This window comes from Wasmannia auropunctata, unplaced genomic scaffold (genome assembly GCF_000956235.1).
Source record: "Wasmannia auropunctata unplaced genomic scaffold, wasmannia.A_1.0 LD335990.1, whole genome shotgun sequence".
In the NCBI taxonomy this organism is placed as follows: domain Eukaryota; kingdom Metazoa; phylum Arthropoda; class Insecta; order Hymenoptera; family Formicidae; genus Wasmannia; species Wasmannia auropunctata.
This window is the reverse complement of record NW_012026900.1, coordinates 261603-280586: the sequence shown is the minus strand read 5'-3', so window position 1 is coordinate 280586 and position 18984 is coordinate 261603. Positions and strand designations below refer to the sequence as shown.

Genomic DNA, 18984 nt, shown 5'->3' with positions numbered 1-18984 from the left:
CGGGATGGTAATGTTACGCGCGTAATAGTTAAGGCACCGCAAATCGCACGCGCTACATATTAATAGTCATGCGATAGATCTGGTCGTTGCGTTAGATTAACCCGGTATAATCTTTCCGTTCCTTGCTTGCGCAATAAGGATAATTTCATCGCTGCCGCCGAAGAGGATTTTCACGGGGTGTGGGACCTTACCTGAATGATCGCGGTTATCTCCGCCCCAAATCCATTCGTCATCGGCGCTTCGTGGGCAACGATCACGCGTCCGGTTTTCCTCGCCGACTGCAACAATCGAACATTAAACACAGTACACCGTATCACGGATGTATATACATATATATATGGTAATTTATTATCGGTCGGCCGGTCGCCGAGGTTTAATTCGCGCGTGATTTACGTCCCGTCCCACATCGCGGATACAATAATAACTTCGCATGCAACGGGCTGATGCGCTAAGCGGCCGCATTAACGACGCCGCCGATGACGGCACGGAGCCGTTTTGTAACGGCTATCAAATACAGGTCTACACGACGTGATTCGACGTTGTGCAGAGATACGACGCGCGCGGGAACGCGGCCGCGCCGCGATCGGGATACGCGGCGGAGGCACACCTGCGTATTGTATATATGCGTATTATATATACGTGTACATATGTGTGGGCCCGTCCCGTTGTAAATCATTGACAAAGGTAACTAGATAGATAAGCGCGACTGAACGCTGAATACAGGTTCCTATGACATTTTCGAATCGCGCGCCGACCTTCCCTGCAACTTTCAGGAGTTACAATCTTTCGTTACGGATACACCCCGCAGAAAGGCATACGTCTCTATATATTTATCGGATTGATATTTATGGGTTTCTGCATGTCCACTATTAACCTTTATTAACGGGCGCCTGGCTGTCACGGTAAGCGTTTGAATTATTGCCCCTTCCTCGTAACGTTCAATCCCTTTCAAACGCCTAAGGAGAATTAACGTAAATTAACTTTGCGTTTGAAGGAAGTCGACGACGTTATTAATTGTGTATCTCCCTTTTACTTTATAAAAGTAAACTATTAAAAGGATCTTTATACATATATCTAGTCTGTGATGTACTACGTAATAATTAACAGCCATTATTGAGATCGATAATCTCGGGTGCACGGCAATTCGTTGCGCCGCGCCGGCTCGCGTAAATGGACACGATCCAGTCTCGCGCTTTAACGTCGAAATACGACCGTGTCTTTTAATAGTTTGTTAAATCGTTTAAAAAAAGCTGGGTTTTTTTTCTTGGACCTGTTAGTAAGATGTCAAAAATTGCTATTGAAAACAAAATTCTAATTGGAACAATTCGTGTTGGTTAATTAATCGCATACGATGTCAATCCATCATTCCACATTTCTTGTATCTACAAGTCATTAATTTTTAATCGAATTAAATCGCGCGATTCTAACAGTTCCGCATGGAGGTTTCTCGAGCCGAAGCGGCGCGTCAGGATTTTGTTCCTTGCGAGAGCAGTTCGTCTCGTTGCGAAATCGCGCGGCGCGCGTTTCGCAGGCAGGCACGTCGGAGAGTAGACAAGACGGCGAATCCCCGCGACTGTATCGAAATTGGCGGCGAAACGGGTTTTCAATTACGATCACCTCGTCATGTGTGCGCGCGCACATATGTGTGTGTGTGTGTGTGTGTGTGTGTGTGTGTGTGTGTGTGTGTGTACGTTTGCGCGCATCACACACGCACGGTGTATAATATAATATAGCGGCGATCTGCAAGCCGCGGTGGAATCCACGATCGAGCATATCATTAAGCGACCAGCGATCGATTAGCATAAATCAACGCGATATTAGCGTCTATGGAAATCCATGTGTATCGTAATCCATCGGGGAGGGAGCTCATGCGAGCGGTCGGCGACTTCGTTCGGCACCACGACCGCTTCTCGATCGTTTTGCTTCGGACGCGACGCGCATCCGCCTGTCATCGATGAAACGACGCGACAGAGTGTCGCGTCACGTTCGCGTCGCGCGAAGATCGAATCGCGATACATTATATACCAAGACTTCACCCGATCGCGGGAACAACGCGCGCCGCGACATGATGACGGCGAATTCTCGTCGCGGCGGCGGGAAGAGAAACGAGGGGTTTAAACCTCGATATTTCCTTTCCGCGCTATCCCGACGTTCCCGCGACGTTTCCAACGACGCATACAAATGGCGCGAAAGGGACCTCTCAATTGCGTCTCTCGTACCTCGCGTAGGCGTATATATGCGATTCTCTATATATATACGTCGGAACGGGCATTTCGGCGTTCACGGTCGTGACGTCGTCTCGAAGTCTCGACTCGTTAAAACCGAGGGAATGGAATGGCAAGGAGATCTCGCGGCCCTTGAAATTCGACGTTAACTAACACGAGGAACGCGCGTATGAGAGATTCGTTGCGACGGCAACGCGGAGAGAACGCGAGCGATAGGTGTGCGTCTTTAAAGGCTTCTCGCCTCGAGCGAAATCGATCTCGGTCTTTCTCAAGGAAACGGTCGTAATAACGACGGCCGTTATTGCCCACCTTGCACACGAGTTCCGTGTCCCAAGGTAGAATGGAGACGAGGTCTATCACCTCGCAGGACACGCCGAGTTTCTCCTGGACCAGGTCGGCCGCCTCCAGCAGTACGTGCACCTGAGTGCCCCAGCCCACGAGTGTCACGGCGTCACCTATGCGACAAAGAAAGCCACAGATGCATTCGTGTACCTATACTCGAGAGTATACGTTACGTATACGCACAGACGCTGCAATCGCTCTCGTCGCCGATGAAAGCGCGTGTTTTTTTTTTCTCAGCGCCCGTATATCCTGTTTCCAGGACCGGTCACAACGGGCGAGAGAGATGTGCAGACCGCGCTCCGCTCCGGCGATATAAAAGGACGTGCGATCGCACTCGATAAATTATATTCGCTTCTCGCGTCTCGAGAATAGTAACTTTCTACGACTTCAAACAACGCCTTATATTTCGTTCGATGACGCACGTACCGCGAATAATGTAATATGTGACAAGAGCCGGTCGTACGCTCTAAACATTTCCCCGAAGAATGATTTTACAACCGCGAATATTTATTCATAGTGCATAATCATTTCCGCGTAGCCCGAAGATCCGAGAATTTCTAATAATACTAATTATAAATACGTCGTGTTAAAAGAACTCGAAAGTAAAATCGTCGTTCTCAATTAACGTCGTTAAAATCGGAAATGATAAAATACTGTTGATTAGTTTGTTGAAATTAGTTTCGAAGAAAAGGGAGCAGTTTTCACACATAAAGTTATGTAAAGCAATATAGCAGTTATTTCTTACGTATATATAAATTGTATATATAACTTACGTATATACAGTGCGGTCCAGAAATTTTAAAATAAAACTCATCTAAGATAAAGAATATGTTAAAAAGATATTTTTAACATTTTTTAATTCAAAATAGAATTCTTTAGAATCGATTCATCGTTCCGTTCTTATTTTCAATCTTTGCATCACCATTGAGTGATCCCTCTTTCGTAATTGTTTTCAGTTAATCGACCACAATTGTCATAGCAGCTTGAATTTCTGGAATATCGAATTTATGGCATTTCAATTTCAGTTTCGAAAACAAGAAATGATCAGTGGGAAACAAATCAGATGAGATAGATGATACAATGATCAGTGGGAAACAAATCAGATAGGATAAATGATACAAGATTATTACGGCATTTTTGTTTGGCTATTCGACAATAGAAATCCGACCAACATCAGAAGACAATTACAAAAGAAGTACTCAATCGTTCAACGGCGACGCAAAGATTGAAAAAAATGAGAAGAGCAGAGTGCAGTGTATTGATTATAAAGAAACTCCTATATGAAAAAATCCTATTTTAAACAAAAAATATTCAAATTACTTTTCAGACGTGATTTTTATTTTATTTGTGATTTTTGTCACAATACTTACAGATCGCACTGTGTATAAATTACAAATTTGAAAAGTACACGGAAAGAACGATTTTGTTGAAGTGTCTAAAAATTTTGCTAAAAATAGATCTGAAAATAACTTTTTATTGAATCATCAAAATAATTTGTTGGAATGTTAGAACTGATAAGCATTGCTATAAAACGTTTTGATATTCTAGCAATCATTTTGACTTTTGCACAAAATTATTTTGATTATTGAACAAAAATTATTTTCAGATCTGGATTTAGCAAAATTGTTCTTTCCGTGTATCGAACACAAATTATCGATACACAATATTGAAACTATCCAAATAGTCAATTACTTAAATATCCAGGCAATTTTTCAGAACTCACCGCTCCTTACAATCTCGGCCTTGCCGATTTCGATCTTGTAATCTGCCACGGGTACGTCGTCGACCGCTATGCGATACAGCGTCTTAGGCTCGAAAATGATACATGGGTCCGGCTCGTCGATGCAGCTCAGCAGGAGACCCTTCGCGTGCATCGCTCCGCGAGGGACGACGATCTGAAAGAGAAGAGGAGGGATAAACTCGTTAAAAAATGCACAATCCGTGTCCCTCGCGATCCCCCTTCCGATAATCGGTGGCCTCTCGGCAGCCTCGAAACAAGCGTGAAATTGATCGGCTCCGCGTAACGCCGGCGATATTACGCGCCGCGCGTCGCTCCTCTCGTAATCGCGATGTACGATAGCGCGGCGCGCCGCGCGCATTGGTGTGCGGGCAAAACTTTCTTCATGCATACGTAGATCGTATACGCCGTACAATATTCATGGAATTTGTTGAGGAAAGTTGTGAGCTCTGCACGGCTCTACACGGCTGCGGCGCGGTACAGGTATACGTATAACGAGGGTTATAATGCCGAAGAATATGTTCCCGATGGCGAAAATTCGGTGACGAAGCGCTCGCCTCGGCCTCATCAAATCGGGTAAACATGTCAATCAATTTTTGGAAATGAAATTCAATCGTCATCGTATATCAACAGTTATACGCGAGTTTGTGGAATAGCGTAGACCTTGTTCAACATTGTGGCTACGGCTCGTCAGGCATTTCGTACAAACACTGAGGCGCGGCCTTTTACGACCTTATTGCGAAATCGTCTATCTCGATAAGGAACTTGTCTATTCGCTCGGCTATTAACAGAGAGATACTTTAGCCTTTAAGCCGAGAGGAAGCGAGCGGCTCTGCGTGTTACGTATGACAAATGAAAGCAAGAAGAAAAAAATTCATTTCTACTAGCCTTCAAACCGGGAGTGTGTGCGAAGTAGGCTTCCGGGCTTTGGGAGTGATAAAGACCGCCGTGGCCGACGGCTCCGCAAGGCGCGCGAACCGTAAGCTTGCCGCAGTCGAACATACTGCCGCTGCGATACCTCATCTTGGCCGCTTCGTTTACCAACTGTAAGAGAAAACGTATAACACACCGCGGTCTCGTTAATAGTCGAAGATAATTAATCCATACACTCTATTTTAATAATTTGCATGACGAAACAAAATACACATTCCGCGATTATTTCATACGATCCGCTCGCAAAGTTTTCAAGCTATAGGAAAAAAAGTTTCCGCGCTCTCTGCATTTTTTAAGCGAATAGAATTTCGTCGTTATACTTTTGTTTGTACTTTCTTATTGTTCGAACAGTTAAATCTTCTTAAATCCTTAGGTATGTTTTATACCCTGGATATGTTACAAAATAATAATTATATCAATCTATCTGTTATTATATACATATATGTGTTGAATGAACGATAGCGGCACCTGATCGAAAGCGGGAAATATGTAATCGGCAAATTGTATCTCGGCAATCGCCGATATTCCCGCGTTGGCCAAGCCGATTCCAAAACCGGCGATTCCTTGCTCGCACAAAGGTGTGTTGAAGACACGATCGGCGCCGAAACGTTTCTTCAAATCCATCGTGCAACGAAAAACACCTCCGAATGCCACGTCCTCGCCGAACACCACTAAAATTTTAAAAGAAATTGTTAGTGACATTTTTATTGTCTGCAAAACATGCAAATATTTCTGTTTGAGAGATTTTAATGAAGAAAGAAAGATTCAGGTTTTCTTAGAATAATTATATTTTATTTGACATTTTAGAGGATTAAATGGCTTTCTCGAGCTGAATTAATTAGAGAAAATTATTACAGCTTAATTAATGCTTTTAATTTTTCAAAAATATTAAAAGATTGAAAATGTATATATTATTAAACTTCATATATATCAAGACAGAGAAAGTGCTGTTGTATTTACGTATAGATAGATGTACAGAGTGTCCCATTTTAATTTACAATTAGATTAAAATATCTCGAAAACAATGCATTTTTGAAAAAAATATTTTAAAGGGCTTGAAAAAAACTATTCAGATTTTGAGTCCTTGGATCGTCGCTGGTCTTGCCTTCATTGGCTGAAATGTGTTTCAAAATAAGAATTTTGAGCGCTATTTTGTACCTGTTGGAGGATGTTTAACGAAAAATTACCAGGAACAAAATTTCCTTCTTTTTTTCAATAGAATACGAATGTACAAATATACAATAAAACATATTTCCACCGAAAAAATCAACCTGGGCCTTTCTAAATCCAAAGTGAATCCCGGACTTAAAATCTAAATAACTCATCTGACGGCCCTCTTCAAACTCTACAACTTTTATTTGAAACATTTTTTTCGAAAATTCATTGTTTTCAAAACATTTTCTAAGTTAAAATGAGATACTATATAAATTTCATATTAAAAGAATACAAAAGTACACAGAACAAAATCCTTACCCGACCGTGGATCATTTTCCAATGCGATATTAAGCCCGTGATTTATAGCTTGATACATATTCAGCTTTTGAGTCTCACCTGAAAGCATATAACTCTTTTACGTAATTACATGAATAAATTAAGCGTAAAATAACTTTGGGATAGGTAAAACCTAAAATAATTCAACAATTGAATTAAAAAATAATTTCTCGAGGATTTTGCAGGAGGTTTACAAATATTTGGAAAAAGCCACAAATTTCGTATAATAAAATATTGAATTATTTATATTGTGTCTCTACGATCTCGAACGCACGTAATAATGTCATTTCAGAAGTTACTGAAGCAGAATGAAATATTTCGTAATGATATAACGATATTTCCATTACAATAAATATGACAAAAACAATCATTAATTTCGGCAGTTTATCGCATTATATTCATCAATTTTTAATTTATTCTTGACATAATATATCCTTATACATATGAATCATGAAAACAAGACGATCGATCATTTTTAACAGAGAATATTTTAGATCGAATATCTGAATACCTACTCGAAAAAAATGCATTTTTTAAATTTGTTTTGCTTTTTATTTTAAAAGGAAATATATACTATATATATTCATATAATGATCACAAGATTGTCTAGTTTAAAATAATTTTAAATTATCATTTCATCCATTCTCATTATTCAGAGAGGGGGAAGAGAAGAGAAGGGTACAAAAGGGAGCAAAAGAGAAAGAGAATCTCGATAAGTCCTCGAGAGGTCCGATAGATCAAAACATCTCTGGTCTTCCTTGCTACAAATAACACATTCCTTCTTTCATATTACTCTTCTATTATGCCAATTTAAATACTATGCTAAATTGACGGAATTACATTCTGCAAGGAAAGTTAAACTCATCACGTGCACGCTCGTAATATATATGTATATATACATATATAAGCGCGCTTCGAATCAATTGGTTGACAAATAAAAGAGATAATATCTTTTGATCGATACATCACATCGATCGATACATCTAATCTCCCAGCAGCTGACACGCATGTGGCGTACACATGTACTTGGATATCTCCTAAGCGCACATATTGCCTTTACAGAACTTGGCGCGGAGAATTCTTCTGGTGAATGATTAACGCATGCCCGCGTGGCATCCACTTACCGGCGACGGGTGGCTTTTCACACGGGAAATACGTAAAGTGCGCCCCTCTGGCATGGCTTTTGCCGTGACCGGCGGAAATCTCGCCGCGGATCAAAAGCAGCCTGCCTCCGGCGTGCCGCAGTCCCGTGCACAACTTGCCGAGAATCATCGTTACTCTCTTTCCCTCTATCTAGACGTGTCTCTCTCTCTCTCTCTTTATTTCCACTTCCCTCTTCTTTTCGTTGCGGCTCGTCCGAGTAGCAAATCGTTTCGCCAGGAGGTCGCGAGAATGGGTCTTATCTCTATTTTGCACACAATGCCGATACTCCGCGGCTAGGTTCTCCCGCTCGACCTCACGTGGAATTTCAAAACGGTCTCCGCGCACAGTCGCGCGGTCGGGGAGCGCGGGGGCGAGAGAGTGCGAGCGCGCGCGCACGCGCGTGATCGAACGTGATCGACACGCGTTCGCCGATCGATCGACACGCGCGCGTCGATCGTACACGCACGCACACGAGCGGGAACTGGTTTCGTTGCCGCGATGCGCGGCCAGCGCGGCACGGAGCGCCGAGAACGCGAGCATGACTCAACCGAATAGGGGATAAGATTCTCGGAGGGTGGGAGAGCGCGAGCCGACAAGGGACGAACTCCGCGATAAGTGTTCGCCGACGTTAGTAATACTTATCGCTCATAGTGCGCCGACTTTGTCCTCGCGGTGTGTTGACTTTGTTTTCCAGATCACTTATTAGATCTCTCGTCGCGAGTATACGTGGTGTGATGCTCGACGTCAGTCGCGGCGTCACGCGATGCGAGACCGTCGGACGGCGAGGGGGAGCATTTTAATATCGCGGTAATTTATTTACGCGGTTATACATGTAACATGACGTCCCGAAAGAATCTGTCCTTATCGCGCTCCGTTTTCCTCTCGATCGCCGAGCCAATGATGAATCTTCAACGGCTGGTTAGTTGACATGAAAGATATATTTATGATGACGTAGTCAAACGAATATAAGATACATTTTGTACTTTTTATTTCATCTTCGTGCAATTTATATATTTTATTCAGCTGATTCATACGCAATAAAATCAGAATTTTTTTCTGTCATACCTTCAATCAAACTATAGTTTTATCCGCCGATGGTTGCAAAGAGTAAACGTAATATAAGATACAAATAGATATTTCAACAGCAGGCGATCTACTTTATCGACTTTTATCGACTACAGTTTTAAATTGTTCGAGAATTTTATATGTTTTCCAATTGTGAATTTTACGTCGATCTTGGTTTAATTTATTTTTTACCTTTTCTAAGAATTAGGAAAAAGTTAAAGAGTAAATTAGACCGAGATTAAAATTAATCTCGGTTGATAGAAATGCAGGGCGCGAGGAAAACTCGCGAATCCCACAATCGATGAGGAGCGGCGTGAGAGCAGACCGCAGTCTGCAATCACGGTTGGCGATCTCTCGGCGGGACTTGGCGGCTGGCGGGACCCATCAACTGCCGTCAACTGGATGCGCGCGTGTGCGCATTGTCGGCCATTACGGATTCATTCCGACAGACGCGTCGTTGTGGATCCAGGACGTGGATTTTTCGACGGATATCCCGTAGCGCGAGGGAACCGAGGGCACTGTTGGAACCGATCGATCGAGGATCCGGATCACGTCGAGCATGGATATGGACAGATCGAGCAACGGCGAGTACAAGTATCAGAGGGAGGAAGATGCCGACGACAAACCCAGGTCGATCGACGAGTCCGAAGACAAGGATAACCAGGTCGACAAGGCCGGCGAGTACATGCACGAGCTTCTGCAGGAGAAGATCGAGCTGGACGGGCAGAAATGGCCCAACGCGATCCGTTTGTTGGATCAGGGTGAGTCGGGAGAAATAACCTCTAAGCGAACGTATTCCCTTAACTTAACTAACAGATAATCTCGCAGACGAGTCCATCATTCGTGACGAGAGACCGCCGGAATCCGTCCGTGGATCGTAACTTTCACTTGCGATAAATAGATACAAATTGGATCGAGCGCGCGATTGATGCTTGGACGAGCGAAATTTTATGACGCAACAAAATTCAGTTTGATGGCAATACATTTGAATTTTAATGTAAGATTCAACCCCTCAGAGTTCTTTGTTCATTAATTTGATTGTCGAAGTATCTTGTATCTTTTTAGTATCTTTCTGTAAATGTAGTTTTAAAGGGACATGTAAATGTAACTGTAAGAACTACTTGTATCATGATTTAATTTTACCACTGATTTGAATAAAAAAGGAACAAAGGAGTAAATCTACTATTTTTTATAATAAGAGGGATATTTCTTTAAAGAATAAGTAGTAGAATACACATTTTTTAATTTTATATACATCTATTGATCAATTTGGGATAAAAGATTTAGCAAAAAAAATAATTAAAATAGAAAACAAATAACAGTAAAGTATGTTAAATTAAAATTTAATGCAATAAATTGTACTACTTTGTTACATTAACAAAAATTGCACGTTTTACAGAAATTCAGAAAACGGAAACTATGCGCAGACCAATGAGAGAATCAAAATATGTGGATATTTATCGTGAGAAACATGTTCGTGTCTCTGTCAAAGTTCTGATACCTGTCCGGGAACATCCTAAAGTAAGTGTCTAGAGCAATCTAAATTACAAAGGAGTATGCAAAAAAGATATAGAGGAAAATGGGTAGTTGTTGCATGACTTTTTTAAACATTCTGTGGTCGAACACTTGTGTGAAATAGACTGGTTTTTTGTTTTCCTGAGGTACTTTCTTTAGGTTTGTATTTTTCTTCTATCTGTGTATTTTTGTCATTTCTTTCATTTGATTCTCTAATCTACATTCAGTTCCATAGTTGCTTTAGTAAAGTTGCTTTGTTTTGAATGGAATTTTATCTCGTAATTTGGTGTTACTTTCTCGATGTGCGATGTTTTTCTTTTTGTCACTTTTATCTTGAGTTAGGAGTCTCGGTATGCATTATTGGATTTCGTTTTCTGCCACGGTGTCAAAACTCGTGTCTCATATGCAACAAATCAGAATTGCAAGTCTTCGACCACACAACGTTTAAAAAGTTGCGCAATTTCCTTACTTTCCTCTACATAGCCCTTATGTACCTACATAAAATATATACACAACATTCGTACAGAACATTCTTCCTTTTGGTCCACATTTTTCTTTGTCTATTAGTCAACTTTTGTCGTTCTTCCAATTGATGCCTTCTCGCACACATAGCTACATTCCGTTTCACACATAATGTATCATTTTATCCTTGTTCACTGAATGTTAAACAAGGATAAAATGATACATCATGCGTGAAACGGAATACAGTTATATAACGTTACTGATGTAAAGTAATGCAGACACAAATCCAGTGGAAGCGACACAGACCAATCCGCCATATCAACTTCTCTCCAAAATCCTTTTATTGTTATGTTCTTAGACACCAGTAGAATGTTGAAAATTTCAGAGCAAAATTGTATGTTTAACTTTTTTCCTACCTTTTGCGTACTCTTTACAGTATTAAAACAGATTTGAGATAAATTTGAAATTTATTTTTCTTGTCTTAGTTTAATTTCGTTGGGAAATTGCTGGGGCCAAAAGGCAACTCCATGAAACGCCTGCAAGAAGAGACAATGTGCAAGATGGCGGTGTTGGGCAGAGGATCAATGAAGGATAAACAAAAAGTAAGTGCAAAGAAAGGCTCTTATTTTCTTTTTTTTTCCTCTCTTTATCTTGAAAGAAGTTGGCTTATTTTTTTGGGTGGATTTTTGTAATTTCAGGAAGAAGAACTTCGTGCTTCCTTGAATTTGAAATACGCACATCTTTCCGACGATCTACATGTGGAGATCACCGCTATTGCCCCACCGGCGGAAGCTTACGCTCGCATTGCATTCGCGCTGGCCGAAGTGCGGAAATATTTGATCCCCGACAACAATGACAATATACGTCAAGAACAAATGCGCGAAATGGAGATGACCATGTCTGATGATGGTGTTTCGAATGATCGGAGACCTTCGATGAGAGGACCTGGAAATCTTGGTGTTGGTAACGTACCGAGGCCCGCTGCCAGGGGACAGGCGCCTAGGACGTCTAGAGGTTGGTTATTGTTATCTATATGATTATTCTTTTTATCTATTCCATTTGGATCTACATTGATTATTACAAGCTCATGTTTAACAGATGTCTTTTGTATTGTAGTAAATATATTTAAATCTTTCATATATAAGATTATTATATGTATGTGTGTATAGAGTGTTTCAAACCAGAGTGTTTCACTCGCGCCAAAACGAGAGAAGTAGTTTTTATCAAAAATCTCAAAAATTTTGGGATAAATAAATCGGGTACGTTCTATCGAATAGTGATATTTTCAACTTCGGTTTCGAACGAAAAAAATTGGCCATTCAGGCTGGAAGTCGATTTTTTAAGTGAAAGGTAGTCTTTTGTAGTTGACATTTTTCGAAAAAATGTTTGGTTCAAAAGTTTTTTTTTTTTTTACATAGAAACCCGAATCTGCAATAAAAAATACCATGTTTTTAAAAAATCGACTTCTACTCTAAATGGTCTATTTTCGTTCGGAATCAGAAGTTGAAAATATCACCATTTAATAGAGCGTACCCGATTTTATTCACTAAAATTTTTGAGATTTTTTATAAAAACCACTTCCTTCGTTTTTAAATGGGTGGCGTGGGTGGTCTGAACACCCTATATATGTATATGTATGATCTTATATATGTATAATTATAAATTATTTATTTATTTATTTTTTTATTTTTTTATTTTTTTAGCTATTCTTCCTCCACCACCTGGGCCGAATCGTGGGCCACATGTTCGACCACAACCGTCCAAATCAAAAGTATTCTCGATTTTGGATCGTGCGAGAGCTGCTATGGATCAAAGTTATAAGTAAGTTTACATAGTATACACATGTAATGTCAACAAAATTGCTTCATTAAAATTGCAAATTAAATATTGTATTGAAAAATAAAAGACAAGTTTAATAAAGTATAAAAGTAAGAACAAATTCAAAAACTAACGTGCATGATAGCTATTAATTATACATAAATTATTAATTAAACATAATTATTACGTTTATTAATTATACCTAAATAAAAAATTATTGAAGAAAATTAAAAGCAAATACATTAATTAATCGTTAATTGTATAGATATAAAATAGAAATAAAATCAGAGTAAAAAAATTAAAACAACACGTGATGAATGATCGTAATTATGGTGCTGCTTTCGTTAGTCGTTATTATTCAGTTTTCTTATCAGAGAACTTTTCTTGTAAGAGAGGTAACGGAGTGATAAATTAATTAATAAAAATTGAAAAACTTATTAATTTGTCCAAATACAAAAATTTGAAGGAATAAAATCAAAGTAGTCAATAGTATCGAAAGGAACCAACTTTTTACAGATTATCAATAGTATTAAAAGGTACAAATTTTTACATGAGAACATAGAGAGCTGAATTATAAAGTTGTCGCTATCAGATACATTGAACGACTCAATATACTATATTGAACATACGAATCTTTTTGTTCTTGTAGTTATGATACTCAAACTCCTCCGCCAACAAATCGAGCTGGATCTCATCATGATTACGATTACCACGGATCTTCAGGTAGTAACGCTCGATATGACCGTTATACTTCGAATTCTGGGTATGTATTATAGTGTATATGATAATAAAAATAAAATGCAGAAATATTGTGTTTAAAAATAAAATTCTTATACATACATACATATATATATAAAATTTTAATGTTGTGTATATATATATATATATATATATATATACAAACGTTAAAATTTTTAACGTAAAATGAAATTTGTTAATGTAATAATAACATAAAATTTTTTTTTATAGAAACGCAATTTTTATTTTGAATATAGTCTTTATATAATTATTTATTATGTGAGTTTATATCTAATAAAATTTTTTTTTAAGTTACACGACTTACGAATACGATGATGACTCTGCCCCGCATTCTTCTCGTGATTATTACGAATCTTCGGACTATCCAGGTAAACTATATTTATATATTTGTATATTTGCTTGATTATATTAAAAATAGTTTTTACATGAGAATAAACTTTTGATTTTGTTTTCATAAAAAAATTTTTATATTAGATATATATATTTTGACATGAATATTCGTCAATTTTTCTATACTAAATAATATAAATCTTTCATTATACTTACGCAGGGTTTATTATGACATACTAATATTAATATAAATTTTGTAATATAAATATTTATAAACATTTGAGAAAATATTTATAATTATTGTCATAAACTGAAATTATTACAATTACTGTAGAAACGCCATTAATAAAGCACATAATGTTCATATGTTTAAAACAAAACTATTGAAAGCTTCCATGGGAATGCATTAAATGCTAAAATTGCTAAATATGTATAATAATTTTTAATTTTCTATTATTGTAAAAGAAAAAATAATTTTAGATTAATAATTGTATACGTAAACACATCTTTTTTTTGCCAGATATTAAATATTTTTAAACCCCTAATAATTACGAAGTGAATAAATCTCGGAAATCAAATAATGCTTTTATATAATTACATAAAAATTAATAATATTTAAGAAATTTTTAATAAAATCTTTTATAGAAATTAATTTTAATGTAATTCTTAACATGAACGTTATCTTTTATTTAAATCAGTTTACGCGTATATAAAAAGAGGATTATATAATAATAAAAGCAGATAATATGTATATAATAATTTACATTGTTTTAGAAAATTGAATTGTGCAATTCCAATTGAAGTATAGGTGTAACATAAATTCGCTATAATGACGAAATTTAAACCCTGCCGTAAACTATAATAAATATGCATGACTATAATAAATATACATTGATGTCGCATGATGACACATAGATGTCTTTGAGAATTTAAATAACTACTCACTAATACTAAGGATTTGCCGTTCGTGTTTTGCCTAAATAATTAAAGAGCATCAATCCATGTAATTCGCAGAGGAGTCGTCAAGCCGCGCTTGGAAATCTTACAAGACCACAACGACGTCAGGCGCAGCCTCACGTTACCGCACCACTCCATATACACGACCTTCCAAGTAAACACCTATGAAAAAAATCATCCGTTAAATTTTTCTTTTTATTACAATTATCCATGCTCCTCTAAATATTTTTTTTCTGACATTATTATTTCATAGCATTGTTGCTAATCCGATGGTGGGTAATCTTCCTAATGTACGGCGGCCTATGATGCCCACTATGCAGAAACCGATAAACGAAAGAAATCGTCCTTAATCGATCGGCGACACGAAGACTAACACGGTAATAATACGCAAATATTGTTCCATTTTGACGAATACTAAAACAGTAAGATAACTTCAATAAAAATTGTCTATGGAAGATTTATTTCTCGTTTAATTTCTTGTAAAAAGCTACTAGATCTTTAACGAAAGGCTCATATCGTCTGTCTCGCTCTATTCATATCTCTTTCCAGTTATAAATACTGTATTTAAATTTTCTTTTTAATTATTTTCTTTTCTAAATTATCTTAATTTTTTTTTTATAATGGATTCAATAATTTTCAGATTATTTTTCGCGGCCACTGGATAAACAGGAACGTATAAACTAATCCATGATTAAAATATATCCAATATAGAATTTACACATCAGCCGAATTTCAATATTCTCAACCACTAACGTGGTATAAATTTATTCCTTTGAAAATTCCATTGCTTCGTAATTTCATTCAATTACCTAATTTTTTTTTAAACATTAATTCCGTTCCCTCAGTCCTTTTCCTAAAATTTTTGACCACAGATGGATTTAATTATTTACGTGAAGTAAAGGACCAAGAAGATCGATGGGATAAAGTAAAATATTCAAAGTAAACTTTGAATGAGCGACTAATATTGCTATAAAATAACATCAGAATTATGAATTTCATCATGTTATACTCAATATTACTTAGACAAGTTAAGTCTGAATTAGAGGCTAAATAATTCTAATTATTTTCTTTTGTACTTAATGTTTTTAATGAATTGAAAATAAATTAAACAAGACATTTAAAAAACAAAAACCTAATGTTTAATCTTTTAACTTTTGATATTAATATTAGTTTTCCAATCATTTCGAACAAGGTTTCGATATATTGAAATATATGAAATATACTAATACTGCATTGTAAATAGAATAATTTCTAAACAAACTATATACAATGCAAACTTAATGTTAAATTTATAAATTGATGTATGAATTTATCTGTATTATAATTTGACGTTAAAGTCCCTTAATATTATATGCAGCCTCTATTCATTAAACTTAAAATGCATAATATGTAGATGCATAAATGCATAATAGACTTACAAAAAAATATTAAGTCTGTATTATCTATATTATGTAGAGCAATAGACAAAGATTTATGATAAACCACAGTGTTATATATAAATCTAATAATTTCCAACATATGAAATAAAAAAAAATATGTAGACTGTAATTCATAAATCTATCATTAAAATAACATGTAACATGTAATCTTCAAAAATTGAAATAAATATGAAGTAATAATATCAAACATTTGTTTTGAAAGATACCAAAATAAATTTCCCAACCAATGATAAAGCTAAGATTCTAATAATTCTTAATAAACATACTTTTGTATGTACATAATTTTACTCCCAATGAATATTGCAAAGTTATAAAATTATACATTATTTTATAAATAATTATCAAAATATTTTTATAAATGTTCGCGTTTTAAATACTTTTAATATATAATAACGTATTATATTGAAAAAATTTCACAAAAGATGTGAAATATAATTTCGATTGAATATATAAATGAAATTAATAAAATATACAAAAGAGATATGCTTTATCAAATAACTAATTTTTTTATGAATATATATAGTACGCGAAATAAATTTAATAAATGTAAAATATTTCATACAAGGGAGTTTTTTTATTTTAAAAATGATTTCATAGTAATTTTAAAAATTATTTCAGTTGCACTTCCACTTTATTCTAATGTTGTTATTCATGTATTTCACATAGGTGGGTAAAAGAAAGATGAAGGTCTTCGATCATGAAGATTGTATGGGAATCACATTAATCGTGATGGACTTTGAAGTGCGACGAGTACACTTAAATATGACGTGAGTATGCACTTATATTTTATTTGCTGCAAATATGAAAGATGTAAAAGTCTGATTTAACGATTTCTTTTTTTTTTTTTTATTATGCTTGCTTAAAAATAAGCGATATATAATTTTTTTAAATAACAGTCCGAAAATAATAGTTGTATAATAAGTATTAATTAACGTTATTATAATTAAAATAGCAATTATTATTTTATTTCATGCATTTTGCCTTCTGTTATTATTTTTATCTGTTATAAGTTTATATAATTTATGTAAGACGAAGGAATTAGTATGTTTTAAATAAATTTAAAAAATTATTATAATTTTCATAATTCATTATAATTATTATAATTCGATCCTTTATACGTAATTAATTTTTTAAATAAAACAAATATTAAAAGTATTAAAAATATTCAATGACTTTTATATTTTATAATTATGAAGTATTATAATTAGCGTTTATTTAAAAAAAAAATAAACGAAATTAGAAAGGACTTAAAAAGATATTATTTTACATATATTTTATATTATTTTGTTTGTGCTTTAATCTCCTAAATCTTACTCTTTAATATAATTGTGTTAATAATTATATCAATAAAACAAACTACAAAATCAATGGCAATTCTTGTTCCTTACTATATATTATCCTTATCATCATAATATAACAAGTAGTCATAGTTAATTATAATGTAATAGGTAATCATTTTATCGGGGTATTGCTTAGAAACAATATTCTTATTTATTTATCACACACCAATATACAAAAATGAACTGTATAATCAATATCAGAATATAATATACTACGAAATTCAAATATATTTAATAAAGATATATCTGAGTATCTTACAAGATTAGAATGATGCTTCAACTTGAAACAAAAAAATCATCTACAACATTCTTTGCAGTTGGCACAGAAATTCTGGTAGAAAAACGTATTTCTACGGCCGTCCTAAGGGTTATAAATAAGTATTAATTTACGGGAGTTCCTTAGCTCTTCTAACAAGTCGCATCTAAGTAGTTGTGAGTGAAAATAAGGTGCCGAGTTTTTTTTTCTTTTCCCTAACTTTTTCCTAACTAATCCCTTTGCAATATGAACCGGGAGCCGTAAAAGATGCTTCGTTATATTCGTTCGTTTAAAGTGCAACCGAGGGTCGCGTTGGTACGTCCACGCATCTTGTACCTGTTGAAACGCATGCTGCTGATTTTCGCCGCACTCTGCATAATAATATTACCATCATTATTACGTCACTTATCTCGTATGCGTCATTTTATTCAGAACAATGTCACAATATACCGAATTGTTTCTGTGCATGTTGATGTTTCGGTACATCAGGCGATGATCAGCAGAGCGGTCTTTAATAACTATACTCGCTAACGCAAAATTTTTTCCTGCCGCGCAATCGAATTGCTACAAGATAAAAAGGCGCGCGTGATAAAAGGTCACGCTGCTGATCACTCACAACAGATGTTCTTCTGAATTAATAACGTGCTATATTATTAATGAAGAATTGCGTTATTTGCAAAATATGGCGTATAAATGTGAAATTATGTAAGAAGTACAGAATATATCGGAGACGCGCCAGATTTGAAGATTGGAATGCGTTTTAACATTTACAAAACTGTGTCTTACGCTTTGCGCAGTGCAAAGGCGGCTCCGCTGTAAGGGCAAGCTACGCGGGAATTCACGTAAATCCCGTGCGAGTACTCGAGGAATTCGCTTGTACAGGGAAGTCTTCGTAAGGTATTTATCCACAAACTCGGATAAATGTAAGAATATGTAAGGGGGCGAGATCTTCTCAAGAGCCTCATCCTTTGTGTGAATGTCACATTAACCCGTAAAGGCTATATCTCTTTTGAACATCCGTAAAGAACACCTGAGTGCGAATTTTCGCACCAAGCGTTTTTAAAATTTTATATCTTCTGAAAATAAAAGGCAAATTTAAAGCAAAACGTGTGTTTTCCAATGTAAAATTTTCTAACTAATTGATTGGTAATATTACATTTTTTTGGGGGGG

General features: G+C 36.0%; 2 protein-coding genes across 4 annotated transcripts in view; one reads left to right on the top strand and one right to left on the bottom strand.

The window, feature by feature from the left end:
• Positions 1 to 8463, bottom strand: part of LOC105453956 (2-oxoisovalerate dehydrogenase subunit beta, mitochondrial) — a 9035-nt gene extending 572 nt beyond the window's left edge. Inside the window, exons 1-7 of the mRNA XM_011696255.1 lie at positions 7854 to 8463; positions 6712 to 6789; positions 5707 to 5909; positions 5194 to 5349; positions 4291 to 4462; positions 2535 to 2680; positions 192 to 278 (exon numbers count right to left, since the gene is read on the bottom strand). Coding sequence (XP_011694557.1) covers positions 192 to 278; positions 2535 to 2680; positions 4291 to 4462; positions 5194 to 5349; positions 5707 to 5909; positions 6712 to 6789; positions 7854 to 8001 — 990 coding nt within the window. The 5' untranslated portion in view covers positions 8002 to 8463. The remainder of the gene's footprint in view (positions 1 to 191; positions 279 to 2534; positions 2681 to 4290; positions 4463 to 5193; positions 5350 to 5706; positions 5910 to 6711; positions 6790 to 7853) is intronic.
• Positions 8464 to 8698: 235 nt separating this feature from the next.
• LOC105453957 (KH domain-containing, RNA-binding, signal transduction-associated protein 3-like) lies at positions 8699 to 16975 on the top strand. 3 transcript variants are annotated; one of them, XM_011696256.1, is made up of 11 exons: positions 8699 to 8790; positions 9199 to 9698; positions 10337 to 10458; positions 11400 to 11516; positions 11613 to 11928; positions 12618 to 12735; positions 13382 to 13495; positions 13783 to 13859; positions 14836 to 14932; positions 15032 to 15155; positions 15419 to 15690. In XM_011696256.1, the coding sequence occupies exons 2-10, from the start codon at positions 9497 to 9499 to the stop codon at positions 15126 to 15128; spliced, it is 1260 nt and encodes a 419-aa protein (XP_011694558.1). In that variant the 5' UTR covers positions 8699 to 8790; positions 9199 to 9496; the 3' UTR covers positions 15129 to 15155; positions 15419 to 15690. The 3 variants fall into 3 exon arrangements, with proteins under 3 accessions (XP_011694558.1, XP_011694559.1, XP_011694560.1); XM_011696258.1 differs by lacking the exon at positions 8699 to 8790 and adding an exon at positions 9766 to 9934 and having other exon boundaries at positions 9613 to 9698; XM_011696257.1 differs by lacking the exons at positions 14836 to 14932; positions 15032 to 15155; positions 15419 to 15690 and adding an exon at positions 16884 to 16975.
• Positions 16976 to 18984: the final 2009 nt, after the last annotated feature.

What these genes read in the sequence shown, in the direction of transcription:
- LOC105453957 (XM_011696256.1), top strand. Translation starts at nt 9,497, where the DNA reads ATGGATATGGACAGATCGAGCAACGGCGAGTACAAGTATCAGAGGGAG. An exon ending in CTGTCCGGGAACATCCTAAA is followed by an intron (nt 10,459 to 11,399) that starts GTAAGTGTCTAG and finishes TTCTTGTCTTAG; the next exon opens with TTTAATTTCGTTGGGAAATT. An exon ending in CAATGAAGGATAAACAAAAA is followed by an intron (nt 11,517 to 11,612) that starts GTAAGTGCAAAG and finishes TTGTAATTTCAG; the next exon opens with GAAGAAGAACTTCGTGCTTC.